At 33.7% G+C, this 22,500-nt stretch overlaps 1 protein-coding gene across 4 annotated transcripts in view; it reads right to left on the bottom strand.

Annotated features, from left to right (window-relative positions):
- LOC145240063 (WD repeat-containing protein 93-like) overlaps window positions 1-22,500 on the bottom strand; it is a 127,892-nt gene that overhangs the window by 62,782 nt on the left and 42,610 nt on the right. For all 4 annotated transcript variants that reach the window (XM_080103686.1, XM_080103687.1, XM_080103688.1 and 1 more), the window contains 3 exons: window positions 17,296-17,374; window positions 8,309-8,403; window positions 6,147-6,270 (listed from right to left, as the gene is read on the bottom strand). In XM_080103686.1, coding sequence (XP_079959812.1) covers window positions 6,147-6,270; window positions 8,309-8,403; window positions 17,296-17,374 — 298 coding nt within the window. The remainder of the gene's footprint in view (window positions 1-6,146; window positions 6,271-8,308; window positions 8,404-17,295; window positions 17,375-22,500) is intronic.

The raw sequence follows: 22,500 nt of genomic DNA, 5'->3' as shown, positions 1-22,500 counted from the left end.
TTCCAACCAATAAAAATCGTTTCAAACTCCAAACTTACAATCCAGTGTGAAATTCTACAACAGGGTAGAAAATAATGGGCAATCAACAATTCCCCCACTAACCAACAATCACGAGGTTGTTTGCTCTGCAACCTACAAGGCTAATATGCTTACCAACCCGTTTGGCTCAAACTCCACACTGGACCCTTCCAACCACCCCCTGCCTGACTTTCCTTTGCAGACAGACGCCACGCTAGATGATCTAAAAATCACCCCTGCTCAGGTGCATGCTATTATAAAAAACCATAACACTTCAAAAGTATGTGGACCCGATCTCATCCCAGCTGTGCTATTAAAAAAGTGCTCAGCCGAAGTAGCTCCAGTTCTCTCCAAACTCCACAACAAATGCCTTAATGAATCTAGCTTTCCGGGCTGTTGGAAAACTGCTTCTGTTGTACCAGTATTCAAGAATTCTGGCGAAAGAACTGACCCATCAAATTATCGCCCCATTAGCCTCCTCCCACTTTTCACCAAAATATTTGAGATCATAATTAACCATGCTCTAGTCCATCACCTTACAGATGCTAAACTTCTGATTGACAAACAATATGGATTTAGACAAGGCATTCCACAGCAGACATCCTAACTGTAATCTCTGAACGTATATACCATTCACTGGACAAAGCGGGGGAGGGTAGAGCGGTAGGTCTGGATATATCTAAGGCTTTTGACAGGGTATGGCATGAGGGTCTCCTCAGGAAAATTAGATCATACGGTATCACTGGTAGAATACTTGACATAATTAATCCTTCTTAGATAAGAGAAAAATCCAGGTTGTCCTTGACGGTCGTACATCTAAACAATATGATATAAATGCAGGAGTGCCTCAGGGGTCTATCCTTGGACCTCTATTATTCCTAATATTCATAAATGACCTCCCCGACAAAATTGCCTCTGAGATGGGTATATATGCTGATGACACTACACTCTATAACAGGCATGACAGGAAAACAAATGAACACATATCTAAAGAAATGGCAGAAACACTAGAGGATGACCTCCAATCTCTACTGGAATGGGGACAAAAATAGATGGTCACATACAATGCTGCCAAGACTAAACTGGTTTCCTTCAATAACTACAAGAAACCTTCTCTGCCACCAATAGCAATGGCCAGTGACTCTTTATCTGAGAGTACATCTTTCAAACTACTTGCCCTAACGTTCACAGGAAACATGAGTTGGAACAATTACATTGAAAGCATTGCCAGGGTCGCTGTGAAGAAGGTAGGCTCTCTCTACTATGCTAGAAAACTACTAACACCCAAAAGTATCCTGTAGCTCTATAAGGCCACCATTCGCCCATGTATGAAGTATTGTTGTCACATCTGGGCTGGTGCATCTGCTGCTAGTCTCTCGCTCCTAGACAAGGTTCAAAAGAGAATCGCCAATTTGAACTGGCATCTAAGCTTCAGCCTCTGTCCCATCGCAGAAATGTTGCATCCCTCTGCCTGTTCTATAAGTATTTTAATGGTGCATGCTCTGGCGAACTGCAGATACTTGTGCCCCCACAACGTAGACACCCTCGACAAACCCGACAGGCAGCTAAATCTCATCCCAACACAGTAGAGATCCCTAGATGTAAAAGATCTTTCTACTCCAGTAGTTTCTTCCCCAGAACCACTAGACTCTGGAATTCCATTCCAGGTCCCTGCTTCCCCAACTATACTGACATGCAGAAGTTCAAGTGCAACATGAACCGACATCTTGCTGCCCAACTCCCTACATAGTACCCCAGTAGTTGTTGCCCTTAATAGTAGCCCCTACATCAAAGTGGCAATGTGCCTTGTTTTGGGTGAAAATGTAATAAAAAATAAATTTTAAAAAAGTCTATAAAACAGTGGCTTGGTGAACAAAAATTCAGAGTTCTTCTCAAGGTCACTTGGGACGCCACATGCTTGCCAGCTCTATCTTCAGAAACATGTGCCATCCAGGAGGTAAACTGACACACATCCACAAAAAAATTTTGAAATGAGCCTTTGTTTACTCCTTATTAAAAAACTTCAAAAACTTTGGTCCTTCAAAATATATTTTACATTTCGGTAAAATTGTTGATATATATATATATATATATATATATATATATATATATATATATATATATATAGTGAATGAATGACAAACGTCGATATTCCAAAGTTTATAATGTTGAGCATCTTATGATTTATTCCTTTAATTCAGTTGACATTTACAATTCTTTACAGTATCTGTTTCGCAGCACAAAATCAATCACTTAATTATCATATCAATTAGTGAATGTATTTTGCCCTTAACTCATTAGAAGAAAATTCAAAATGGCATAACGGAAACATATAATAAGGTATTTACAGCTTCTCTTCCAATTTTCGGATTTTAATCATGTCAAAGCGCACTTTATTTCCTTTTGATTGATTGATTGTTGCTATTTCCTCTTATGAGTTAAGGGCAAAATAGATTCACTAATTGATATAATAATTAAGTGATTGATTTTGTGCTACAAAACATGTACTGTCAAGAATTGTAAATGTCAACTGAATTAAACGAATAAATTATAAGATGGTCAACATCATGAACTTTGAAATATAGACTTTTGTCATTTATTCACTATATTGCTCTGTAATTACACTGAGCTTCTTAAATAAGGATTGGTATATATTATAAGGAAATAAGGTAGATTTCCACAGAAATATATATATATATATATATATATATATATATATATATATATATATATATATATATATATATATATATATACATATACATTACCGCATAGATCTTTAATGTGTCAGACTCCATATGACATGTATCCAGCAACTAACAGCAACATTCCGACAGTCCGCTAGTGAATGCCACCTCCTTGACTTTTTGTCCTTCCCTTTCTCCCTTTAGTTCTTATCTCTCTCTTTCTTTCCCCCTACCCCCGCTTTTAAAGTCTTATGCATCTTACGTCCTTCTTTTCCACCTTTTAACACTCTCTCTCTCTCTCTCTCTCTCTCTCTCTCTCTCTCTCCCTCTCTCTCTCTCCCTCCCTTTATTCCTATCCATGTCTGGTTTAATATTTTAAACTCCACCTCACCACTTACCACCATCCCATGTTTATTAAATCTTAAAACTTAAATGTTATTGAATTAGAATTGAAATCTCCCTCCCCTTATTTTTGCTTCTTCTAATATCATTTTTCCAATCATAATAACCATTTCTGTAAAGTCTAATGAAGTTACTGGGTTAATGTTTGCATTATACTTGAACTTTTTATGTCGGTACAGTTGGGGAAACAGGAGCCAGGAAAAGAATTCCAAAGTCTAGCAATTTGGGGAAGAAACTATTAGAGTAGAAGGCTTTCTGGCATCTGGGGATCTCTACTGTGTAGGGGTGGGATTTTGCTGTTTGTCGGGTTTGTCAGGGGTATTTACATCGAAAGGGTACAAGGGTTTGTAGTTTGTCAGAGCATCTACTATTAAAATACTTGTAAAATAGGAAGAGAGATACAACATTTCATCGATAGTACTGAGAATTGAAATTGACTGAAGCCTAGCTGACAGTTTGGGATCAATTAGGTTGGCGACTCTATTTCAAACTCTATCCAAGAGTGAGAGACTAGTAGCAGATGCACCAGCCCAAATGTTACAGCAATACTCCATGTTGCGGGTAAAATGGTTGGATCGTCTACTGCTCTAGATGGTATCTCACTTCTGATGCAATCCTTTAGCTATATAAGAGCGAAATATGTCCTAATATGGAGTACTATTGCCACATTTAGGGTAGAGCTGCTAAGGGTACCCTTTTCTGTTGTGATAGGATCCAAAATCAGCTTCGAAATCTAGTGGGCAAAGGTCTCTTCTCCACCCTATTTCTCTTTGTCACGAAAGAGACATTGCAAGTCTATCTTTGCTCTGTTGTTATTTTCATGGTAGGTGCTCAACTGAGTAGAACATTCGCCATAGACACTCATTTAGTTACAACAACTATCGACAATTTCCTCTGTGCCTATAACTAAACGTAAATTCCATAAAAAAAAAAGTTTGTTTCCTAAAATTGCCCGTCTATGGAACACTATCACGTGGCTGCATCCGAGCTAACTATAACATCACCATTTTCAAGTCTAATGTAAACAATTTCCTATATAAACAACGGCTATCTAAGTTCCACCATTACTGATTATTACGGTGTTGTATCACCGTCCACCTTATATTCATCCTTGAATGGTCTTTGGACCTTGATAAGTGGTGATACCTCACCTCAAAGTACAAAAGGTATATATATATATATATATATATATATATATATATATATATATATATATATAATTTCTGACCTGGTTGAACTTGTAAACTTTTGTGTCAAACTCGGAAATCTGTGCAGAATTTAAACTGAACTCCTTATATAATTCAAGAGAGGTAGGTTGTCTTTTTCCTGTCAGCCATGGCTGAGTAAAACCCTTAAGTATTTTATTTAATTATATTCTTAATATCGTTTGTACTGAGAATTGAAATTGAACAGAATACTATCAGTTAGAATTTATTATATTTAGCACTTTATTCATTGTGCCGCAGTCAAGAGATCAAATCATAACTGGAGCGCCAAGAGATCAAATCATAACTGGAGCAAACAAAACAAAACCAATGGAGAAAGAAGTGGCTTGTTACTTTTAATGCATCTAAAACCAAACATGTCTTTACATCATCAACATTCTGATCCCCATCTGGCATCAATTGAAATGGATGGCTCTCATCTTGCAGAGACTCCATGTTTTGACAAGTTCCTACGCTTGACCTTTACTTCTGATCTGAAATGGAACATGTACATCAAATCCGTTGATAAGGTCGCTGGGAAAATGGTAGGATCCTTCTATCGATCCAGTAGATATCTCATTGCTGATGCAATTCTCTACCTATATAAGAGCCAGGTACGTCCAAGGATGGAGTACTGTTGCCACATCTGGGCAGGAGCTGCTAGAAAGACCTTATCCTACCTTGACAGAGTTCAAAACAGACTTTGTAGCCTTGTGGGGGAATCCCTTTTCTCATCCCTGCAACCTCTTTCTCACAGAAGAGACATTGCGAGCCTGTCTCTGCTTTATCGTTATTTTCATGGCAAGTGCTCATCTGAGCTCGAATCTATGGCCCCCCCCCCTTGTCAAACTTTCACAAGAAACACTCGTCTAGCTGAAAATGCTATCAATAATTTCCCCCACTCTGTATCTATGCCTAAACCTAAACGTAGATTCCATGAACAAAGTTTCTTTCTTAGAACTGCACACCGGTGGAATTCTCTTCGTTTTGTCTGCTTTCCAGCTGACTATAATATGGTCATCTTCAAGTCCAACATAAACAAGTTCTTGATGAGCCATTCCCCTTAAGTAATACAATTGACCAAATTTCCACTACTAACAATTATTACGACATTGTCTCATTGACTACTGTCTGCTTATTATCCCTTATCCTCGAGTGGCCTCCGGGCCTTGATAAGTGGTGACTCCTTTGTAAAAAAAAAAAACCCAACAAAACCTGTCTTTCTCAGCCTCATTCTTTATGCTTCTCTCTTTGCCTCCAGATGTAATAAAGCATGGACGCACATATGGCGGCTGTATGCAAATGCCAGTCCATGTGCTAAGTGACGTCATTTTCATTAAAATGAAAATTACTATAAAAAAAAACGTGTGCACAGATTGAGAAGAATCACAGCCACGTTTTATTCAGGAAAGTACCCGGAAATAAATGTCATTGTTACAATGGAAAAAAGTGGGTTGAGTTATTACTTGTCTTCTGTTCCTTGCGACGTACCCTGCTACAACGTGTTGGGTCCCAAATGTCTACATGTTAACGCATGCGTAACGTTACACAGATAACTTGCCAAACCTTTCATCCACTGATTCCTTCATTTCTATTTTTCTTTGATACGCTTTTCAACTTCCTCCTCCTACAATCATGTCACTCTATGCGTTGGGAGGGCACGGCGGTCAAGTGGTAGACTGGGTGTTTCAAGTTCGAATCCAGTTCATTTCACAAAAAATCACTTTCACTTAGGATGTTGGCAACCTTCACATTGTCCTTCTCGTAAGTACTCAATGTCTTTCTAGAAAGAATTCTTACTAGAAAAGTATCGGGGAAACCAATGCTTACTTACCTGGCATTATCTCGATGGCTTGAATTTTCAATATTAAAGTTGGTTCTTGAAAATGTGGGCTGATAGCTTCCTTTACGTGACTCAGTGGGGTAGTCGATTGGACATCTTCACTTACTGGGCTCGTCTACAAAAGTTTGACAAATGAATAATTATTATTTAACTATAATTATCAAGCCCCTTTACGAATACTTAAGGATAGGCACTGCCTGCAGAGTTATAATTAAGACAATGAATTAGCGTTTATGCAATGTTTACGAATTTTGTTCATGCGAACGCTCTAGATTACCTAATGTACTCGTCCGAATTCAGCGTTTAATAGTTTTTAATCCCTTTATTTCCATGGCAATTGTTTGGTGGCTCTGAAGTAGTGGCTTGGCAAATGGAGCAAAAGGTGGCTTCGTGGCTGGGTTTGAATCTCATGGTGATGGACACAACAGCAAAGACGTCACGTTTTTTTTCTCACGTTCTTTTCCTCTTTCGCGGTACGGGTTCAAGCCTGCCTGCCTGCCTGCCTACTTCCACTTTTTTCTTTTTTTTTTTTTTTTTGCTCAACACACACCTCCAAACACCCCAGCAACGCCAGGCACCCAGGCTATTAAGAATATAAAGCATGTTGCTTGGCAGGCAGACTTTAAATAAAAACAGAATGCGGAATTCTGCAGTCCCATCTTATCTCACTATTTTCTAGTAACGAACAAGAACAAGTTCTTATCGTCTTATCATCTTTGAAACTGACTTGTCTCTTCCCATCAAATAGCTGGACAGAAATAAGAAGGCTACAAGAGCGCAAGTTCAATAATGTGTTAATAACCAAGGTATCAATACGGGAGTCTAGATAAGCCTGTTTATGCTAACCGAACTGCAACTAAATCTAAACACAAGAGATTGTAAATAAAATAACATACGTATTGAACACATTTGAAGACAAATAACTGCAACGCGAAATTTTTTATAAAATAAACGAGTGTTTATTTTTTTAGAAATATATTTCGGAGATATATTCCCTTGTCAATCTATATATATTTTTCATTTAGACAAATATTATTGAATAGCACGGAATTATTCTGTTTTACAATTTTCCTTTTTATCTTCTCCAATCTCCGAATAGTCGTTTTTGTGTTTTTCTCGAAATTGTATATGTTGGATCCATAATCGCGAGCGCTTTCGACAGAAGTACTTCTATCATCCTCAGGTATATTGTAGAAATAAATGTAGGGATTGTTTTTTTAATGTACTTATATATATTTTTTTTTTCCTAGTCACGTGGTAATTTGTTACAAGTTAGGTGGGCGGACTTTTTTTTTTTTTTTTTGCATATATTAAACACATTTATATATACAAACACATATATACATTATCAAACATTTATCCCAAACATTTCAAAACGTTCCGGCTACACTCATAATTAATATTATTTATTTGAGGTTTCTTTGTTTTAATGTACTATATGTTTTTTTCTCTTTTTCTTCGCCATGATGTCGAGTGGCAGAATGTTCAATAAATTAAGTCCACGTGATGTTAGCTGTGGGGTTTTTATGTAGTCGGATAGAACACGTAATCGCACAGTTTGAAAATCTGGGTAGTTTTTTGTTTATAGCCATTAGAAGAGTTGAGTGAAATTTGAAAATAAAATAAGATACGTATTGAACAATACGTAAAAATAAATAGATTGACAAAGGAGTATATCTCCGAAATATATTTCTAAAGAAATAAACACTCGTTTATTTTATAAAAAAAACTCGCGTTGCAGTTATTTGGCTTCAAACGTGTTCAATACGTATCTTATTTTATTTTCAAATTTCACTCAACGCTTCTAATAGATATGAACAAAAAGCTACAAGAGATTGTATGCATTTATAGAAGAAATATTTTTCGGCATGTAATCATTATTAATATCAACAAAGATATTCGTCTTTTAGGTGCAAATATTTGTTATTTGGGGATGGAAATAAATTAGGCTTATACACAAAGCCGTTACTGCTATGAAAGAATATGAAACAAAGCGAACCGGTTTTCTCTGAAAAAGGAATTTTCATGGGAATATCAAATTCACAAGCAGTCACTAGTCACTGCTTCATTAGGATCCAGCCAATTAGGATATTAACCTTTTAAAGAAAGAAAAAGCGAGTGAATTGGGAAGTTCCACAAAGAAACCAACTTACTTCTTGTCTTGAATCGGTGGCGCGCAGTAGCGATTCCCAATTCTCAGAGGGCAGGCTGTAAACTGCAATAAATTTTCTCTTTCGGCTGGGCGTTGCTGTCAATATTAATACAAATGATATGTGTGAAAGACAGACAGACAGACAGACAGAGGGCAGATAATGAGAATAATTCGGACAATATTTCGGTACTGGTACAGTTTGTGCCCAATGCCAAAACTCTTTTTCCTCTTTCGGCTGTTTCTGTAATTAGCCGTAAGATGCTGAATGAAACATCTAGGCCTCAAAATCAAAACAAGGCGATGCGATCAAATAAGAAAAAAAATAATAAAGCAACATTTAAAGCAAGAATAAAAATAAGTGTAAAAATATAAAAAAATTTATTAAAAAACTTTTTTGGACAAAAATATGAGAATTTTTATTTTTTTATTTTTTATTTTTTTATTTTTTATTTTTATGAGAAAGGTAAAGTTTTTATTTGTTTTTGCTTTATTTCGATAAATTGTTTTTTTTTTTGTTTGTTTTTTGTTTTTTGTATTGATACAAATTTGGAATCTGAGTGATTAGGTTGGGGTTAGGTTGAAAATTTTTTTTTTTTTTTTACATTCTTAACTGTGTTAGATTGTTAGCTACCGGAAAACACCGGAAAGAATAATCGAAGATTATAATGAATTAATGATAACCGATGATTATTATTAATTCAGATATTGTATTTCGTAAATAATATTTTAGCAATGTTGACATCTTGTTATTGTTATTGTTATTGTTATTGGAGTCGAAGTCAGGGATGTTGTTTATGATTCGAGTTGAGGTTAACAAAACAATTTTGTAAGGAATTCGAGAATCTATGGATCGAGTCAGCTGGCAAAAACGTGATTCTATATTCACATGTTTGCAAGCATGATGAGTGACGTCATAGGAATTAAGTTAATCTACAATATAAATCTCACCTGTCTATTTAAATGTATGTATGTATGTATGTATGTATGTATGTATGTATGTATGTATGTATGTACATCTCGCAAAAACTTTCGATAGAGGTAATGATTTTCACGAGATTAGTATCGTCATGAAACTCGACCCTTTGGACGACAAATCTCGAAAAATTGGCTAAGGGGTGCTTGCACATGAAATTTTGTGGCAGGGAGTTTGCAATCTCCAACCACACCCCTCCTGAGTCGACATTGTTAAATACCAGTGGCAAGTGTAGCTATACACAAGACAACTGGAAACAAATGCCGATATATATTTATATATATATATATATATATATATATATATATATATATATATATGACCTTGTCAGTGTGTGTGCAAAAACTCTTTACCATACTCTTCTCAGAATATTGAGTCATTATCATAATTAAGCATATTTTGTGACTGGGCAATGCTGAGCGGTCTGCTAGTATATACATCTATATAACCTGGCGAATCCTCATGAGAATGAAATCCTGAAAATGCTCAGTCGTAAAATACGCTTAATTATGATAATGACTCAATATTCTGAGAAGAGTATGGGAGAGAGTTTTTGCACACACACTGAGAAGGTTATATATATATATATATATATATATATATATATATATATATATAATTTAAAGGAGATTAGAATAATAGTCTAAAGAGCTAAGTGTATTTTAATGTAATAGTGAAATTACTAGTTTAATTAAAATACAGGAAATGCTCGTTGTAATTTAGATATATAATAAGCTCGATAGTTAAATGTCCTAGAGCTAATTCAATATAAAGTAATGTGATTTATAATTTAAAATTTTTTAAAATTTTTAAAATTTAAAAATCAAAATTTAATTAAATTAAAAATCAGTTTCGTAAGAAGGAACAACAACAAAGTCAATTATCTGTACGATCGTTTCGGAAATCCGTGCTTTTTATTTGTGGTAGACATGAAGTCACGTAGAACAATTATACATAGTTTTTTTGGTAAGACCGTGCTTACCAAAAAAACTATGTATAATTGTTCTACGTGACTTCATGTCTACCACAAATAAAAAGCACGGATTTCCGAAACGATCGTACAGATAATTGACTTTGTTGTTGTTCCTTCTTACGAAACTGATTTTTAATTTAATTAAATTTTGATTTTTAAATTTTAAAAATTTTTAAATTATAAATCACATTACTTTATATATATATATATATATATATATATATATATATATATATATATATATATATATATATATATATATATATAGTAGTTAAGCTGGATTAAATCCGACAATATAAAAATAGAATGGAGGTGGAAGGATCTGACTTCTCAACGTTTTGCCCGATTTATGCGGGCTTTTTCAAGAGGGATGGTCATATATATATATATATATATATATATATATATATATATATATATATATACATATATATATATATACATATATATATATACATATATATATATATACACATACACACACATATATATATACACATACACACACACATATATATACACATACACACACACATATATATATATACACATACACACACACACACACACATATATATATATATTAACTATGTACAGAACAAATTTATTAATCATGATAAATTAAAAAATTAAATGTGCAAAGCTAGGTAACTGGTTTCGCACCTCGTTCAACAGAGCTAAAATTGGGGTGAATAACCAATAAAAAAAAATTATATGAGATGAAATTGTGGGGCAAAAAGCTAGGGAAAGAATCAACTATAAACTATATTAAGTCCTAAAATATTTTTTCTTTGTTGCAAGGACTTAATATAGATAGTTTATAAAATTTTCAAGTGATAGAGATAGTGTGGCCTGCCCAAAACGGAGAACTCGTCGACACTCAAGTTTAAGGCGTAGACACGCTTATTTAATGAGTGCTCACAAATAGTTGAACCATAGATATTTAGCAAAACATCTGATGATACACAATTTGAATGTTGAATCTTAGATTTTGTTTGATATAGGAATCAAAAGTTTGTGATATCCGCACCACAACATTCCACAACTACATTTAGATAAATAAGTAATAGAATTATTATGATTGGGAGAGGAGGACATCTTTTCGGATAGTGACAGCATAAGGCTTATAGAGAAAACAATATAAAGACTCGACAAAAATAATACTATTAAACAGCCAATGAGATTTGTTTGGCAAAACGATCTCTAATGTTAAGATTTTTGTTCCTCAGAAGTGCTGGTTGAGTTTTAATAAAATAAGATACGCATTATATACGTTTGAAGTAAAAACAACGCATTATTACAAAATAAACAGACATTTATTTTGTTTGAAATTTATGTTGAAATTCATAAATATATTTCGAAGGAAACCTTCATCTTCAGTATTTCTTTCTTTCTTTCTTTTTTGCCATGTTGTTGTTGTTGGAGCAGAGAATCAGCAAGTAGAAGTCCGTTTGCTGTTTTTTACGGCAGTTTTTTAAATCTCGAAATGGTGCGTTTGGTCACGTGGGATTCATGTTAAGATTTTTGTTCTTTAGAAGCGCTGGTTGAGTTTAAATAAAATAAAATATGAAATATATTTATGAATTTCAATATAAATTTCAAACAAAATAAATGTCTGTTTATTTTGTAAAAATGCATTGTTTTGGCTTCAAACATATATGATACGTATTTTATTTTATTCGATCTCTAATGTTACCTATTTTGTTACCTAGCCAAAGCAAGCGAAGATAAATAGGGCATTTATCGACTGAAGTTTCTGTACTTTTAAAATTGAAAACTTTATTTTTTATACTAGATTTCATGATATCCACAAGACAACAATTGTTACATAAGCTCTTAGTGATAAAGTTAACCTATTCATTCAGATGGGGATTTGAACATATGTGTAAGGGTCTTAATTTTTTTTTTTTTCGTTTTTTTTTTTTTTTGAGAAGAAAAAGAATCCTAGGAATTATAAAGACCTGAAAACATAGGCTTATGATAAACAAAAGTGAAAAATCCAAACGATTTGGTCCTGGATGTGACCTTAAACTATATCCAGTGGTGAGGCTCAAGCTTGTGGGCTTTGGGGAGTGTGGAACCACCCTTTAATTGCCATTGCTCCCAGGTCCACTCTGACCCGGAGTGGTAGTACCTGTTAGGGTCCCAACTATGGGTTAAATAGAAACCGACTTGAAAACAACAAATATATTCTATTAAAAAATCTTTCTTCAAAATCTTTGGATTTGGCATTAAATAACCTGAAAAGGGTTGATATGCCGTAAAACAAAAACAACCAACGAACCAAAAGAAGTCTTAGAAATAAGCACATCCAAAAATGGAAGACTAAAAATAACTTCTTCGTCAACAGTAAATCTAAAGGCTGAATGAAAATTATTCGTTTTCAAACAAACAAAAAGTATCATCACTGTAATGAAAGTAAAGATCCGGTTTTTGAGAACCAGGTAGTAAATCTTGTTCATGGAGACCCACAAAAATGTTTGCCACAAAGCAAGTTCCAGAGAAGAACCCATGGCCACACCATCAAATTGTTTACACATAACGTCATTGACGCTAACTTGTGTGTATCTTAATTCGTATTTTCATATTTCCGTATCTCGATGAATATTAATTATTATTATTATTGTTGTTATTATTATTGATACTACTACTACTACTACTACTACTATTATTATTATTGTTATTATTATTATTATTATTATTATTACTACTATTGTTATTATTATTATTGCTGTTGTTGTTGTTATTATTATTATTATTATTATTGCTGTTGTTTTTGTTATCATTATTATTATTGTTGTTGTAATTATTATTATTATTGCTGTTGTTTTTGTTATCATTATTATTATTGTTGTTGTTGTAATTATTATTATTATTATTATTATTATTATTATTATTATTATTATTATTATTATTATTATTATTATTATTATTATTGCTGTTGTTGTTATTTACTCACTAGGAGTAGTCACACAGGCTATCATCAAAGATTTCTGTTTGACAACAAGTCTTCTCAGATTTCCAGTACTCTCCACCTCTGTCGGTAACCATTGCAGATGGATTTGTGTTATCGTAGCAACCGCTTACCATTGACTTCTCATTGGTGGCGACCATTGGTTTTCACTGGAATTTGGGTGGCAACAAGCCTCTCAATGTCCCAGTGCTCTTTACACTCGTCCAGCAGAGGTCTAGCTAGTGCTTTCTCTCCTCGGCCTTTCCATTTTCTTTGACCCTCCTCATTTTGGTGTGCTATCAGTTTTTGGTGACACACAAAAAAATTTCCAGTTTTTGTGATTCCATATGATACTCCTTTGTTTTTTATATCTGTATTTTTATTATTTTTAATATATTTATTTTAAAGTTTTTAATTATTTGTATATCATCGTATTTTTATTTTATATTTTATTTTTATTGTTTATTTTACCATCTTCGAGTTCTATTTTTAAGTTATATTAATTGTTATATTTATAATTTATTCTTTTGGTAAAATAAGTTTTATATTGTCAAACGTTTTAGATTAGATTCGAAACTACATATTTGATTTCATTTTGTTTACATTTATGAAGATGTTTACCTAACTATTGGTATGATGAATAATTATGTTTGATCCTAAATCCACATGCCTTGCTTCTTGTTACAATTAATCTAATTTATAAAACTCACTATGTCTGTCTGTCTGTCTGCATATTTTCAAACTCTATCTCTCCCGAAACTAAAAGTCGCAGAGTGAAGCTAGGGGCCTCAAGTGATTGTTTTTTTGTTTTTTTTTGTTTTTGTTTTTTTTATGGACCTTTCTTTTATGGGTCTTTAGACGGTTAAAATAATTTTTTAGAGGTTAAAAAGGGGTTAAGATTGAAAAAATTGTTATACAGTTTGTACATTCATCTTAGTTTATTTTTAATCAGTTCATATGCGTGTTAGTTTGGTAGAGTGGTAACGTCACCAGCTTTGGATGCTACAGTTTTGCTTTCGGTTTCGATTCTAGCTAATGGCACCCAAATACTTTTTTTTTTCTTTTGAAATCAGGACTATAATAATATATACGAAATCTGAACAAATTAAAATACCATATTTAAGCGTATTTTACGACCGGGAAATGCGTGGCGCCCCTCCCCTCCTGTTAGTTTCATTTTTTTCTAATAACATGAGTATCATTTCAAAATTTTCTCAAATAAATATTCTTTAAATACTTGATATCTATTATCAAATTAAATCATGTTTAAGTTAATTGTGCTCTTTTAAAGTATGTGGTTATTATTATGATTTCATAGTGTCATGATTTTCAATAAAAATGTTCGACTTTATGATTGAAAATGTGCATTTTAATCCTCAATTTCCTTAAATAGATTTTACCTAAAAATTTTCTGGTTAAGATATTTATCTTAATGTACAGTTACATTAAATTTAACTTATTTTTCATATATGTCTATTGTATATCAGCATTTTTCAATTCATAGAGTTGTATATCCTCATCCACAAATATGTAGGAACCCGAAACCATAATTTATTATGCCTTTTTTAGGTTCCTGCCTGCCTGTGATGATTTCTTGTTCTTTAAATTTTTTGCTGCATTTCTATAAATAGTTGTCTTAAATCATTAAAATATATTGTTAATATCATTATCAATATCAATAAGGATTTTATCACTTAATAAGGAACCCCTTCCTGGACTTTAGCCATCTAACTCTGTCCCGAGCTACCTGCTGCCATGATGGAACTCATGTGTTGTATCAGGACTTCCCCCCATCTCGTTCTTGGTCTTCCCTTTGACCTCTTATGTTCACGAGGTGTTCATTCGGTTGTCCTGATGGACCATCTGTTGTCATTTTGTCTGGTTACGAACCCTTCCCATCTGTGTTGGGATGTTTTAATGCGAGTATTGATGTACGCTAATCATTTGAAATATTCCCTAAAAAACGATAACATATTTCGTTTTTAACATGCATTGTTTACATTCAGCAAACTGCAAACGTCTTACTTTACTTAGAAATACCCTAAGCCCTACCACTAGTCTCTCCCTCTTAGATAAAGTCCAAAAAGAGTTGTTAATCTAATCAGTCCCACTTTATCAACTAAGCTCCATCCCCTGTCTCATCACCACAATGTTGCCTCACTGTGCCTGCTTTACAAATATTTTAATGGAATGTGTTCTGATGAACTTGTTTCACTTGTACCCCCTCGACGTACATATCCCCGACAAACCCGCTTAGCAATAAGATCCCACTCCTTCACTGTTGCTGTTCCTAAATACCAGAAAGTTTTCTATTCTAATAATTTCTTCCCTCGAACAGACTTTGGAATTTCCATCCTGCTGCCTGCTTCCCTGGCTGTTCTGAAATGCAGAAGTTTAAATGTAACATAAACAAATATCTTATTAATCGTTCCTAGACATGCCCCCAAATAGCTTTTTATTCTTTTTCAATCAATCAATAAGGGTCTATCATTTAATAAGGAACGCCTCCCTGGTCTTTAGCCATCTAACTCTGTCCCGAGCTATCTGCTGCCATGATGGAACCCATGTGTTGTATCAGGTCTTCCCCCCATCTTGTTCTTCCCTTTGACCTCTTATGTTCACGAGGTGTTCATTCTGTTGTCCTGATGGACCATCTGTTGTCTGGCTACATGCCCTGCTCATCTGTGTTTAGATGTTTTGATGGCAGTATTGATGTCAATAACTCTTGTTTGTTGGCGAATCCAGATGTTTGTCTTTCTGTCTTGTAGAGTGATGCCTAACATTATCCTCTCGATCTTCCTTTGTGCTACTGCCAAGATTTCACTTTGGCGAGTTGTCAGGGCCCATGTTTCACTACTGTAGATCATCACAGATAGTACATATTCATTGAAGATCTTCTCTTTGATTGACATATTTGCTTTTCTGCTTATATCAAAGCAAATATGAATATATTGTACTTAACATTATATGTTTAATTTTAGGATTTCAATACTTAATTTACTTATATTTGTTATGAATTGAGTTTAAGCTATAAACTCACAACTGACTTACTCGTACCTCCCCAGTATCTCTAATTAATTTCAATTATTGCATTTAATCTGGTTGTAGGCCGGACAACAAGTATATATTCCTATGTAAGCACACTTGAATTATATCTTGGCATTTATTTAGTAAATCTACCTTAAATGTTAATATGTGGTAAACCTCAAGAATACAGAGGTTACATCTTTTTTCTTTATTCGGTTTATACTTGTTAGCCCTACTAACTATAAACCATTCTAATTCATATCCAATTTTATTTTGTCGAAGTTCCCTTATTCAATCACCTGCAGCAGTTGAGTTTTTCTTGTTTTTCTTTTTATTATTTCTATCTATACTACTATTGTTATTGTTGTTTTCATCATTAATCGATCTATTTCCATTTTCTGTAGTTATTTTGAAGGATGTTAAGTAATTACAAAAAATATCTCAGAAGTTAAACAATTTTCATTTAGTGGGCATTCTTCAGGATTTTTGCAGTTACAATGTTTTACTGTATTAGATTCCTGTATCTCATTATCTCTATTATTCACAATTTTATTTAATTTTACATTGTTAGAACTTATAATTGTTTTAGTAAAGTTATTTGAATTAGAGAACAATATTTTAACATTGTTCTTATTCATTATTTTACCATATTTACTTCCCTGGGGAAATTTTTTCAATAACTTAGTAAAATTCTTTGGAATATTATTTTTAATGTGTTTGCTAAAAGTTGGAATTAAACCAAATTTGTCTCTTCCGCCTGTTTTTCTTCCTTACTGTTATTTTCCTTTAAATTAGATACTGGTTTTGTGTTGCTATTCGTATTTATTTACCTTGGTTTCAGTTCTAATGTTATTATTTACTTTTCTAGGTCTATTCATGGTTATGTTATATGATATTACATTTAATTTCTTTGCTATTTTAACTTCATAAAAAATTAATTAATAAGTTACAATGTTGCATTAATGTAGAGAAAAGAAAACAGGTTTCACATCAACCCTTTTCAATCGGACATATTTGTCACACTAATTTTACTGTCGATTCAAATAATAGTGCAACACTTACTGTCTATACTGACCGCTAAATATTCGGCATTCGCACTGATTGCACATGCAGCTATAAGGGGTTTCGTATCACTTTCTTCCTGCAAAGAGAAAATAAAAACGATTTAATATTTGGGCTTGTGAAGTAAACGCTGTCCAATCTACTTGACATGTTAACCAGTTGGCATGACAACCAATGTTGCTTTGTTTATTCATATTGAGAGTTTTTTGAGATTTTTTAAAAATTTTCTTATTTTGTTCTAGCCGGGGATGGGGCATTCTACTGGATGCCAGACATTCAACCACAATATCACACGTTTCAACTGAGAGATCTTTTACAGATTCTAACTGTCTATTTAATTGTAATCATTTGTATCTCTCTTGCACTTGGTTCACCGGGTATATTTTCCAGGTAGTTTTTGAAATTATTTTTCATGAGTCTGGTTGCTCCTATAATAACTGGAATGCTGGAGATCTTCCTAAGATTCCAGTTTCTTTTCATGTTGTACACAAGACCTAACTAATCTGTTATCTTTCTCCTTTTAACTTTGCTTAAGCTAACATCATTGGGGACACTGACTTCTACTAAGGTTGCTTCTTTCTTTTTTCTTGTCCCATATCACTATGTAAGGTTTAATAGCTCTGTTTTCTAGGTAAGTAGCTCTAGGAGGTGCATAGTGGATGGTGTATGACTTTTTTCCAACTTTTCTTTTGAACGTGCTGCTGCATTCGATCTTCAACCTTTTTACAGATCGTGCAGTGGAGATATTGACACACTTCACTGTGTCGCGTCATATAGTAGCGATCCCCCAGCAGAAACTTGGATGTCAGCTGGATGTTGTGATGTTTGTTTTTTGTTTGATTTTTATGAAATTATTTTTTTTTAATAGGATTATCTCTACTATTATATGAAAAGAACTTTGTGTGTGTGAGTGTGTGTGTGTGTGAGAAAGTGGGGATGGAGAGAGAGTCGTTCCCTATGGACTCCGAAAGAGCTGGGCTGATTTTTATCAAATTTCACACAAATGTACTTTATGTGCCTGGCAGTGTTCTTAGATAGGTTTTATATCAGCATGTCTTCAATAAGTATCAATAACCGATAATCCAAAAAATCCAATGAAAGAAGGAATAGGTGATTTTGACCAAAAGTTCACACCTTATACAGCCTAACACCACAAATGCATTTGAAAAGGTTTTATTACCACACAAGCAGAAAGGCCCGACATATAAAATCAACAGTAGGGTCTTTTATATGACAAAGGCGCATTCAACATGAATGTTTCTGTTTAAAGCACAACTGAATCATGATACTTGACTTTTTCATTTTAAACTTAAATTTAAGCCATTACCACAGCACAAGCAGAAAGCCCAGGCATATAAAATCAACAGTAGATTCTTTGATATGACAGGAACACGTTTCAAATAAATGTTTCTGTTTAGAGCACAATTAAACCATGATACTTGACTTTTGCATTTTAAACTTTAATTCAAGTCATTGTTTATAAAAAAATAATTTTATAAAATCAACAGTAGGTTCTCTACAGTGCAATATAGACTATAATGTATTGTGAACGAATTCACTAAGGGGAGGCAAGTGAAGCTTCCTTCTGCTGCACTGTGATGGGTCCCTAACTACAGCAGGCAATCAATCGATTTGCTTAAAAATGAGTGATTTCACCAATTTCGATGACAATAAAAATGTGGAAGTGAAATATTCGTTGATCGTCATTCAATCCCGGGCAACGTCGAGTCTCCCTGCTAGTGAAAATTGAATTTCCAATGATCATTAAATTATTAATTGGATGAAATTGTTCTAAAACTAATATTTATTAAGGTCATAAAAATATGCAGGATACAACATTAAATGTTAGTAACAAAAAAAAATCAGAAAAAAACATTGTATCCCGGGGTTCTAGTGTATCTATAAAAGTGAGACTGTGCATGTGTGAGGACACTTCTCAACCTATATACTCAACGGATTTTTGATCTACAGACTCGAAATTTGGTATATATGATATTCAGATATCTGGAAAACTTTTTAATCGATTTTCATTTGGTAAAACGTGCTGCTAAGGGGTTAAAATGGAAAAATTGGAACATGGGGGCGGTCGGATTTTTTTATCTGTTTGTCGACTGTTTCACGAATGCGCATGCGTGAATGGTTCACATAAAAGATTCATTATGTTAAAAATAAGTAGGTTTGGAAACACTTTTTAAAGATCGTGTCAAGTTGGCATTATGGTTGTCGTACCTGAGTCACTGTCTTTAGATTTTGGTTTCGATCTCAGCTCGAGTACGTTTTTTTTTTTACTTACAAGAAGTGGACTGTTTACAAAAAAAACAGGGCAGCAGGATAGGAATACTGAGTCTCTTAATTGTATCCCCAATAATTACTGCCTTCCATAGTTGTTGTTGTCTCACCACGTTTTGGCCAACTAATCCTCTGATCGGCTTTGAGTAGGATTGAAACTGCTCTCAGATAATGCTCACTGGAACTGAAGAGATTCAACAACGCCTCTATGCACTGCGTCACAGGTCCCGAAGGGCAATCAGCATTGTATTTGTTGATCCAAGTTTTTCATTCTTATCTGGTCTTCCATCAGTAGGTTCATACCGAATGGTATATTATTTGCCAAAACGTGATGAAACAACAACTATGGAAGGCAGTAACTACTCGGGATACAGTTAAAAGATGAAACATTCTATCCCATCGTGGTTAACCACCTGAAGAAGGCCAGAGGATGAGTTGGCCAAAACGTGGTAAAACAACATTAACTATGAAGATGTCCACAAAAAAAAATAAATAAATATACAAATTACTCTCCTCAAAGGATTCCAATAATAAAACAATAAAAACGAAAAACTTTGATTTATAAGACGAAAAATCCAACATTGATCGCCCTTCGGGCCCATGGCGCAGTGGATAGAGGTGCTGAATCTCTACAGTTCTAGGTCAGCATTGTTTGAATTTAGCAGTTTCAATCCTGCCCAAAGCCGACAAGAGGATTAATTGGCCAAAATGTGGTGAGACGACAACTATGGAAGGCAGTAGTTACTGAGGATTCAGTTAAGAGACTCAGCATTCCTATCCTGTCACGGTTAATCACCTGTAGAAGGCCAAAGGAATAGTTGGCCGAAACGTCATGAAGCAACAACAACTATGAAGATGAGGATAACAGTTCACAAATAAATATGCAAATTACTCATCTCAAAGGATTCAAAAAAAATATATATATATCCTCTAATTCATTCAGGTGGAATAAAAATAGGAGGCATTACTTTTGGAATGCACCTCACACTTTTCAATTATCATTATGTTTTTTCAATTATCATTATGATTTTTCAATTATCGCTATGTTTTTTTAATTATCGTTATGTTTTTTTCAATTATCATTATGTTTTTTCAATTATCATTATGTTTTTTTCAATTATCATTATGTTTTTTCAATTATCATTATGTTTTTTCAATTATCATTATGCTTTTTCAATTATCATTATGTTTTTTTCAATTATCATTATATTTTTTTCAATCATCATTATGTTATTTTCAATTATCATTATGCTTTTTCAATTATCATTATGTTTTTTCAATTATCATTATATTTTTTTCAATCATCATTATGTTATTTTCAATTATCATTATGTTTTTTCAATTATCATTATGTTTTTTTCAATTATCATTATATTTTTTTCAATCATCATTATGTTATTTTCAATTATCATTATGCTTTTTCAATTATCATTATGTTTTTTTCAATTATCATTATATTTTTTTCAATCATCATTATGTTATTTTCAATTATCATTATGTTTTTTCAATTATCATTATGTTTTTTCAATTATCATTATGTTTTTTCAATTATCATTATGTTTCTTAAATAAAATTTAAAAAATTAAAGCATTAAAAGTTCGAAACTATATATACAGCAAAAAAAATTAAAAAACTAAAAGTTCTTTATGGATGAAAGTTATTTACGTATGCGTGTTTCATGAGATCTATTGCCCTTCAGCGCAGCTAATTTTGACAAAGATTCGAACCTACGACCACACTGTCTGTAGTCTGAAAAGTTATATGTAAGGTGCGAACTCTTGCTTGAGATATGTATGATTTTTTATCGTCTAAATAGTAAGTTATCTTTTAGTTGATTGTTTTTATTTTACGGCATATCAACCCTTTTCAGGTCATTTAATGCTGAATCCAGTGATTTTGAAGAAAAATTTTTAATAGAATATATTTGGTTTTTTTTTGGTTTTTTTTAAGTCAGTTTCTATTTAACCCATAGTTGGGACCCTAACAGGCACTACCATTCCGGGTCAGATTGGAACTGGGAGTAATGACAATTGCGAGGTGGCTCCATACTCCCCAAAGCCCACAAGCTGGGGCCTCACCCTTCGGATATAGTTTAAGGTCATTTTTTTTTTATTATTATTATATTTTCACCACAAACCAGGCACATTGCTACTTTGGTGTAGGAAGCTACTGGGGTACTATGTAGGGAGTTGGGCAGCAAGATATCAGTTCACGTTACACTTGAACTTCTGCATGTCAGTACAGTGTGGGAAGCAGGGACCTGGAATGGAATACCATAGTCTAGTGGTTCTGGGGAAGAAACTACTGGAGTAGAAAGATCTTTTACATCTAGGGATCTCTACTGTGTTGGGGTGGGATTTAGCTGCCTGTCGGGTTTGTCGAGGGTGTTTACGTCGTAGGGCACAAGTGTCTGCAGTTCGTCAGAGCATTCACGATTAAAATACTTGTTGAACAGGCAGAGGGATGCAACATTTCGTCGATGGGACAGAGGCTGAAGCTTAGATGACAGTTCAGGACCTATCAGATTGGCGATTCTCTTTTGAACCTTGTCTAGGAGCAAGAGAAATCTAGGACCAAGTTATGTTTTGCTGTTGGGTTTTGTGATAATAGTGGATTATGATTGTTATTAACTCCCATTTCTGTAGAAGAGTAGTTAATACCATGAAACACGTGTATGTGGATAACTAGTTGTCTTTATATATATATAAAGACAACAGTTATCCAGACTGTTTTTCAGTATCATAGCTCTTCAGTGTGCCTAAACCAACACGCATCCCAAACTCAGGAGTTAATAGTCAATAGCTCTATCCATCAGGTGCCATCAGTAGTGATATCTAACAATGCTTTATACAAACAGTGACCAACACTCCCACAGTGCTCCATTTGTTTATTTACAAAGAGCTTTGCATAACTAAG

This window comes from Euprymna scolopes, chromosome 19 (assembly GCF_053919585.1).
Source record: "Euprymna scolopes isolate OS-2025 chromosome 19, ASM5391958v1, whole genome shotgun sequence".
Lineage (NCBI taxonomy): Eukaryota > Metazoa > Mollusca > Cephalopoda > Sepiida > Sepiolidae > Euprymna > Euprymna scolopes.
Note: the sequence above shows the minus strand (reverse complement) of the source record. Positions and strands in the feature narration are given on the sequence as shown.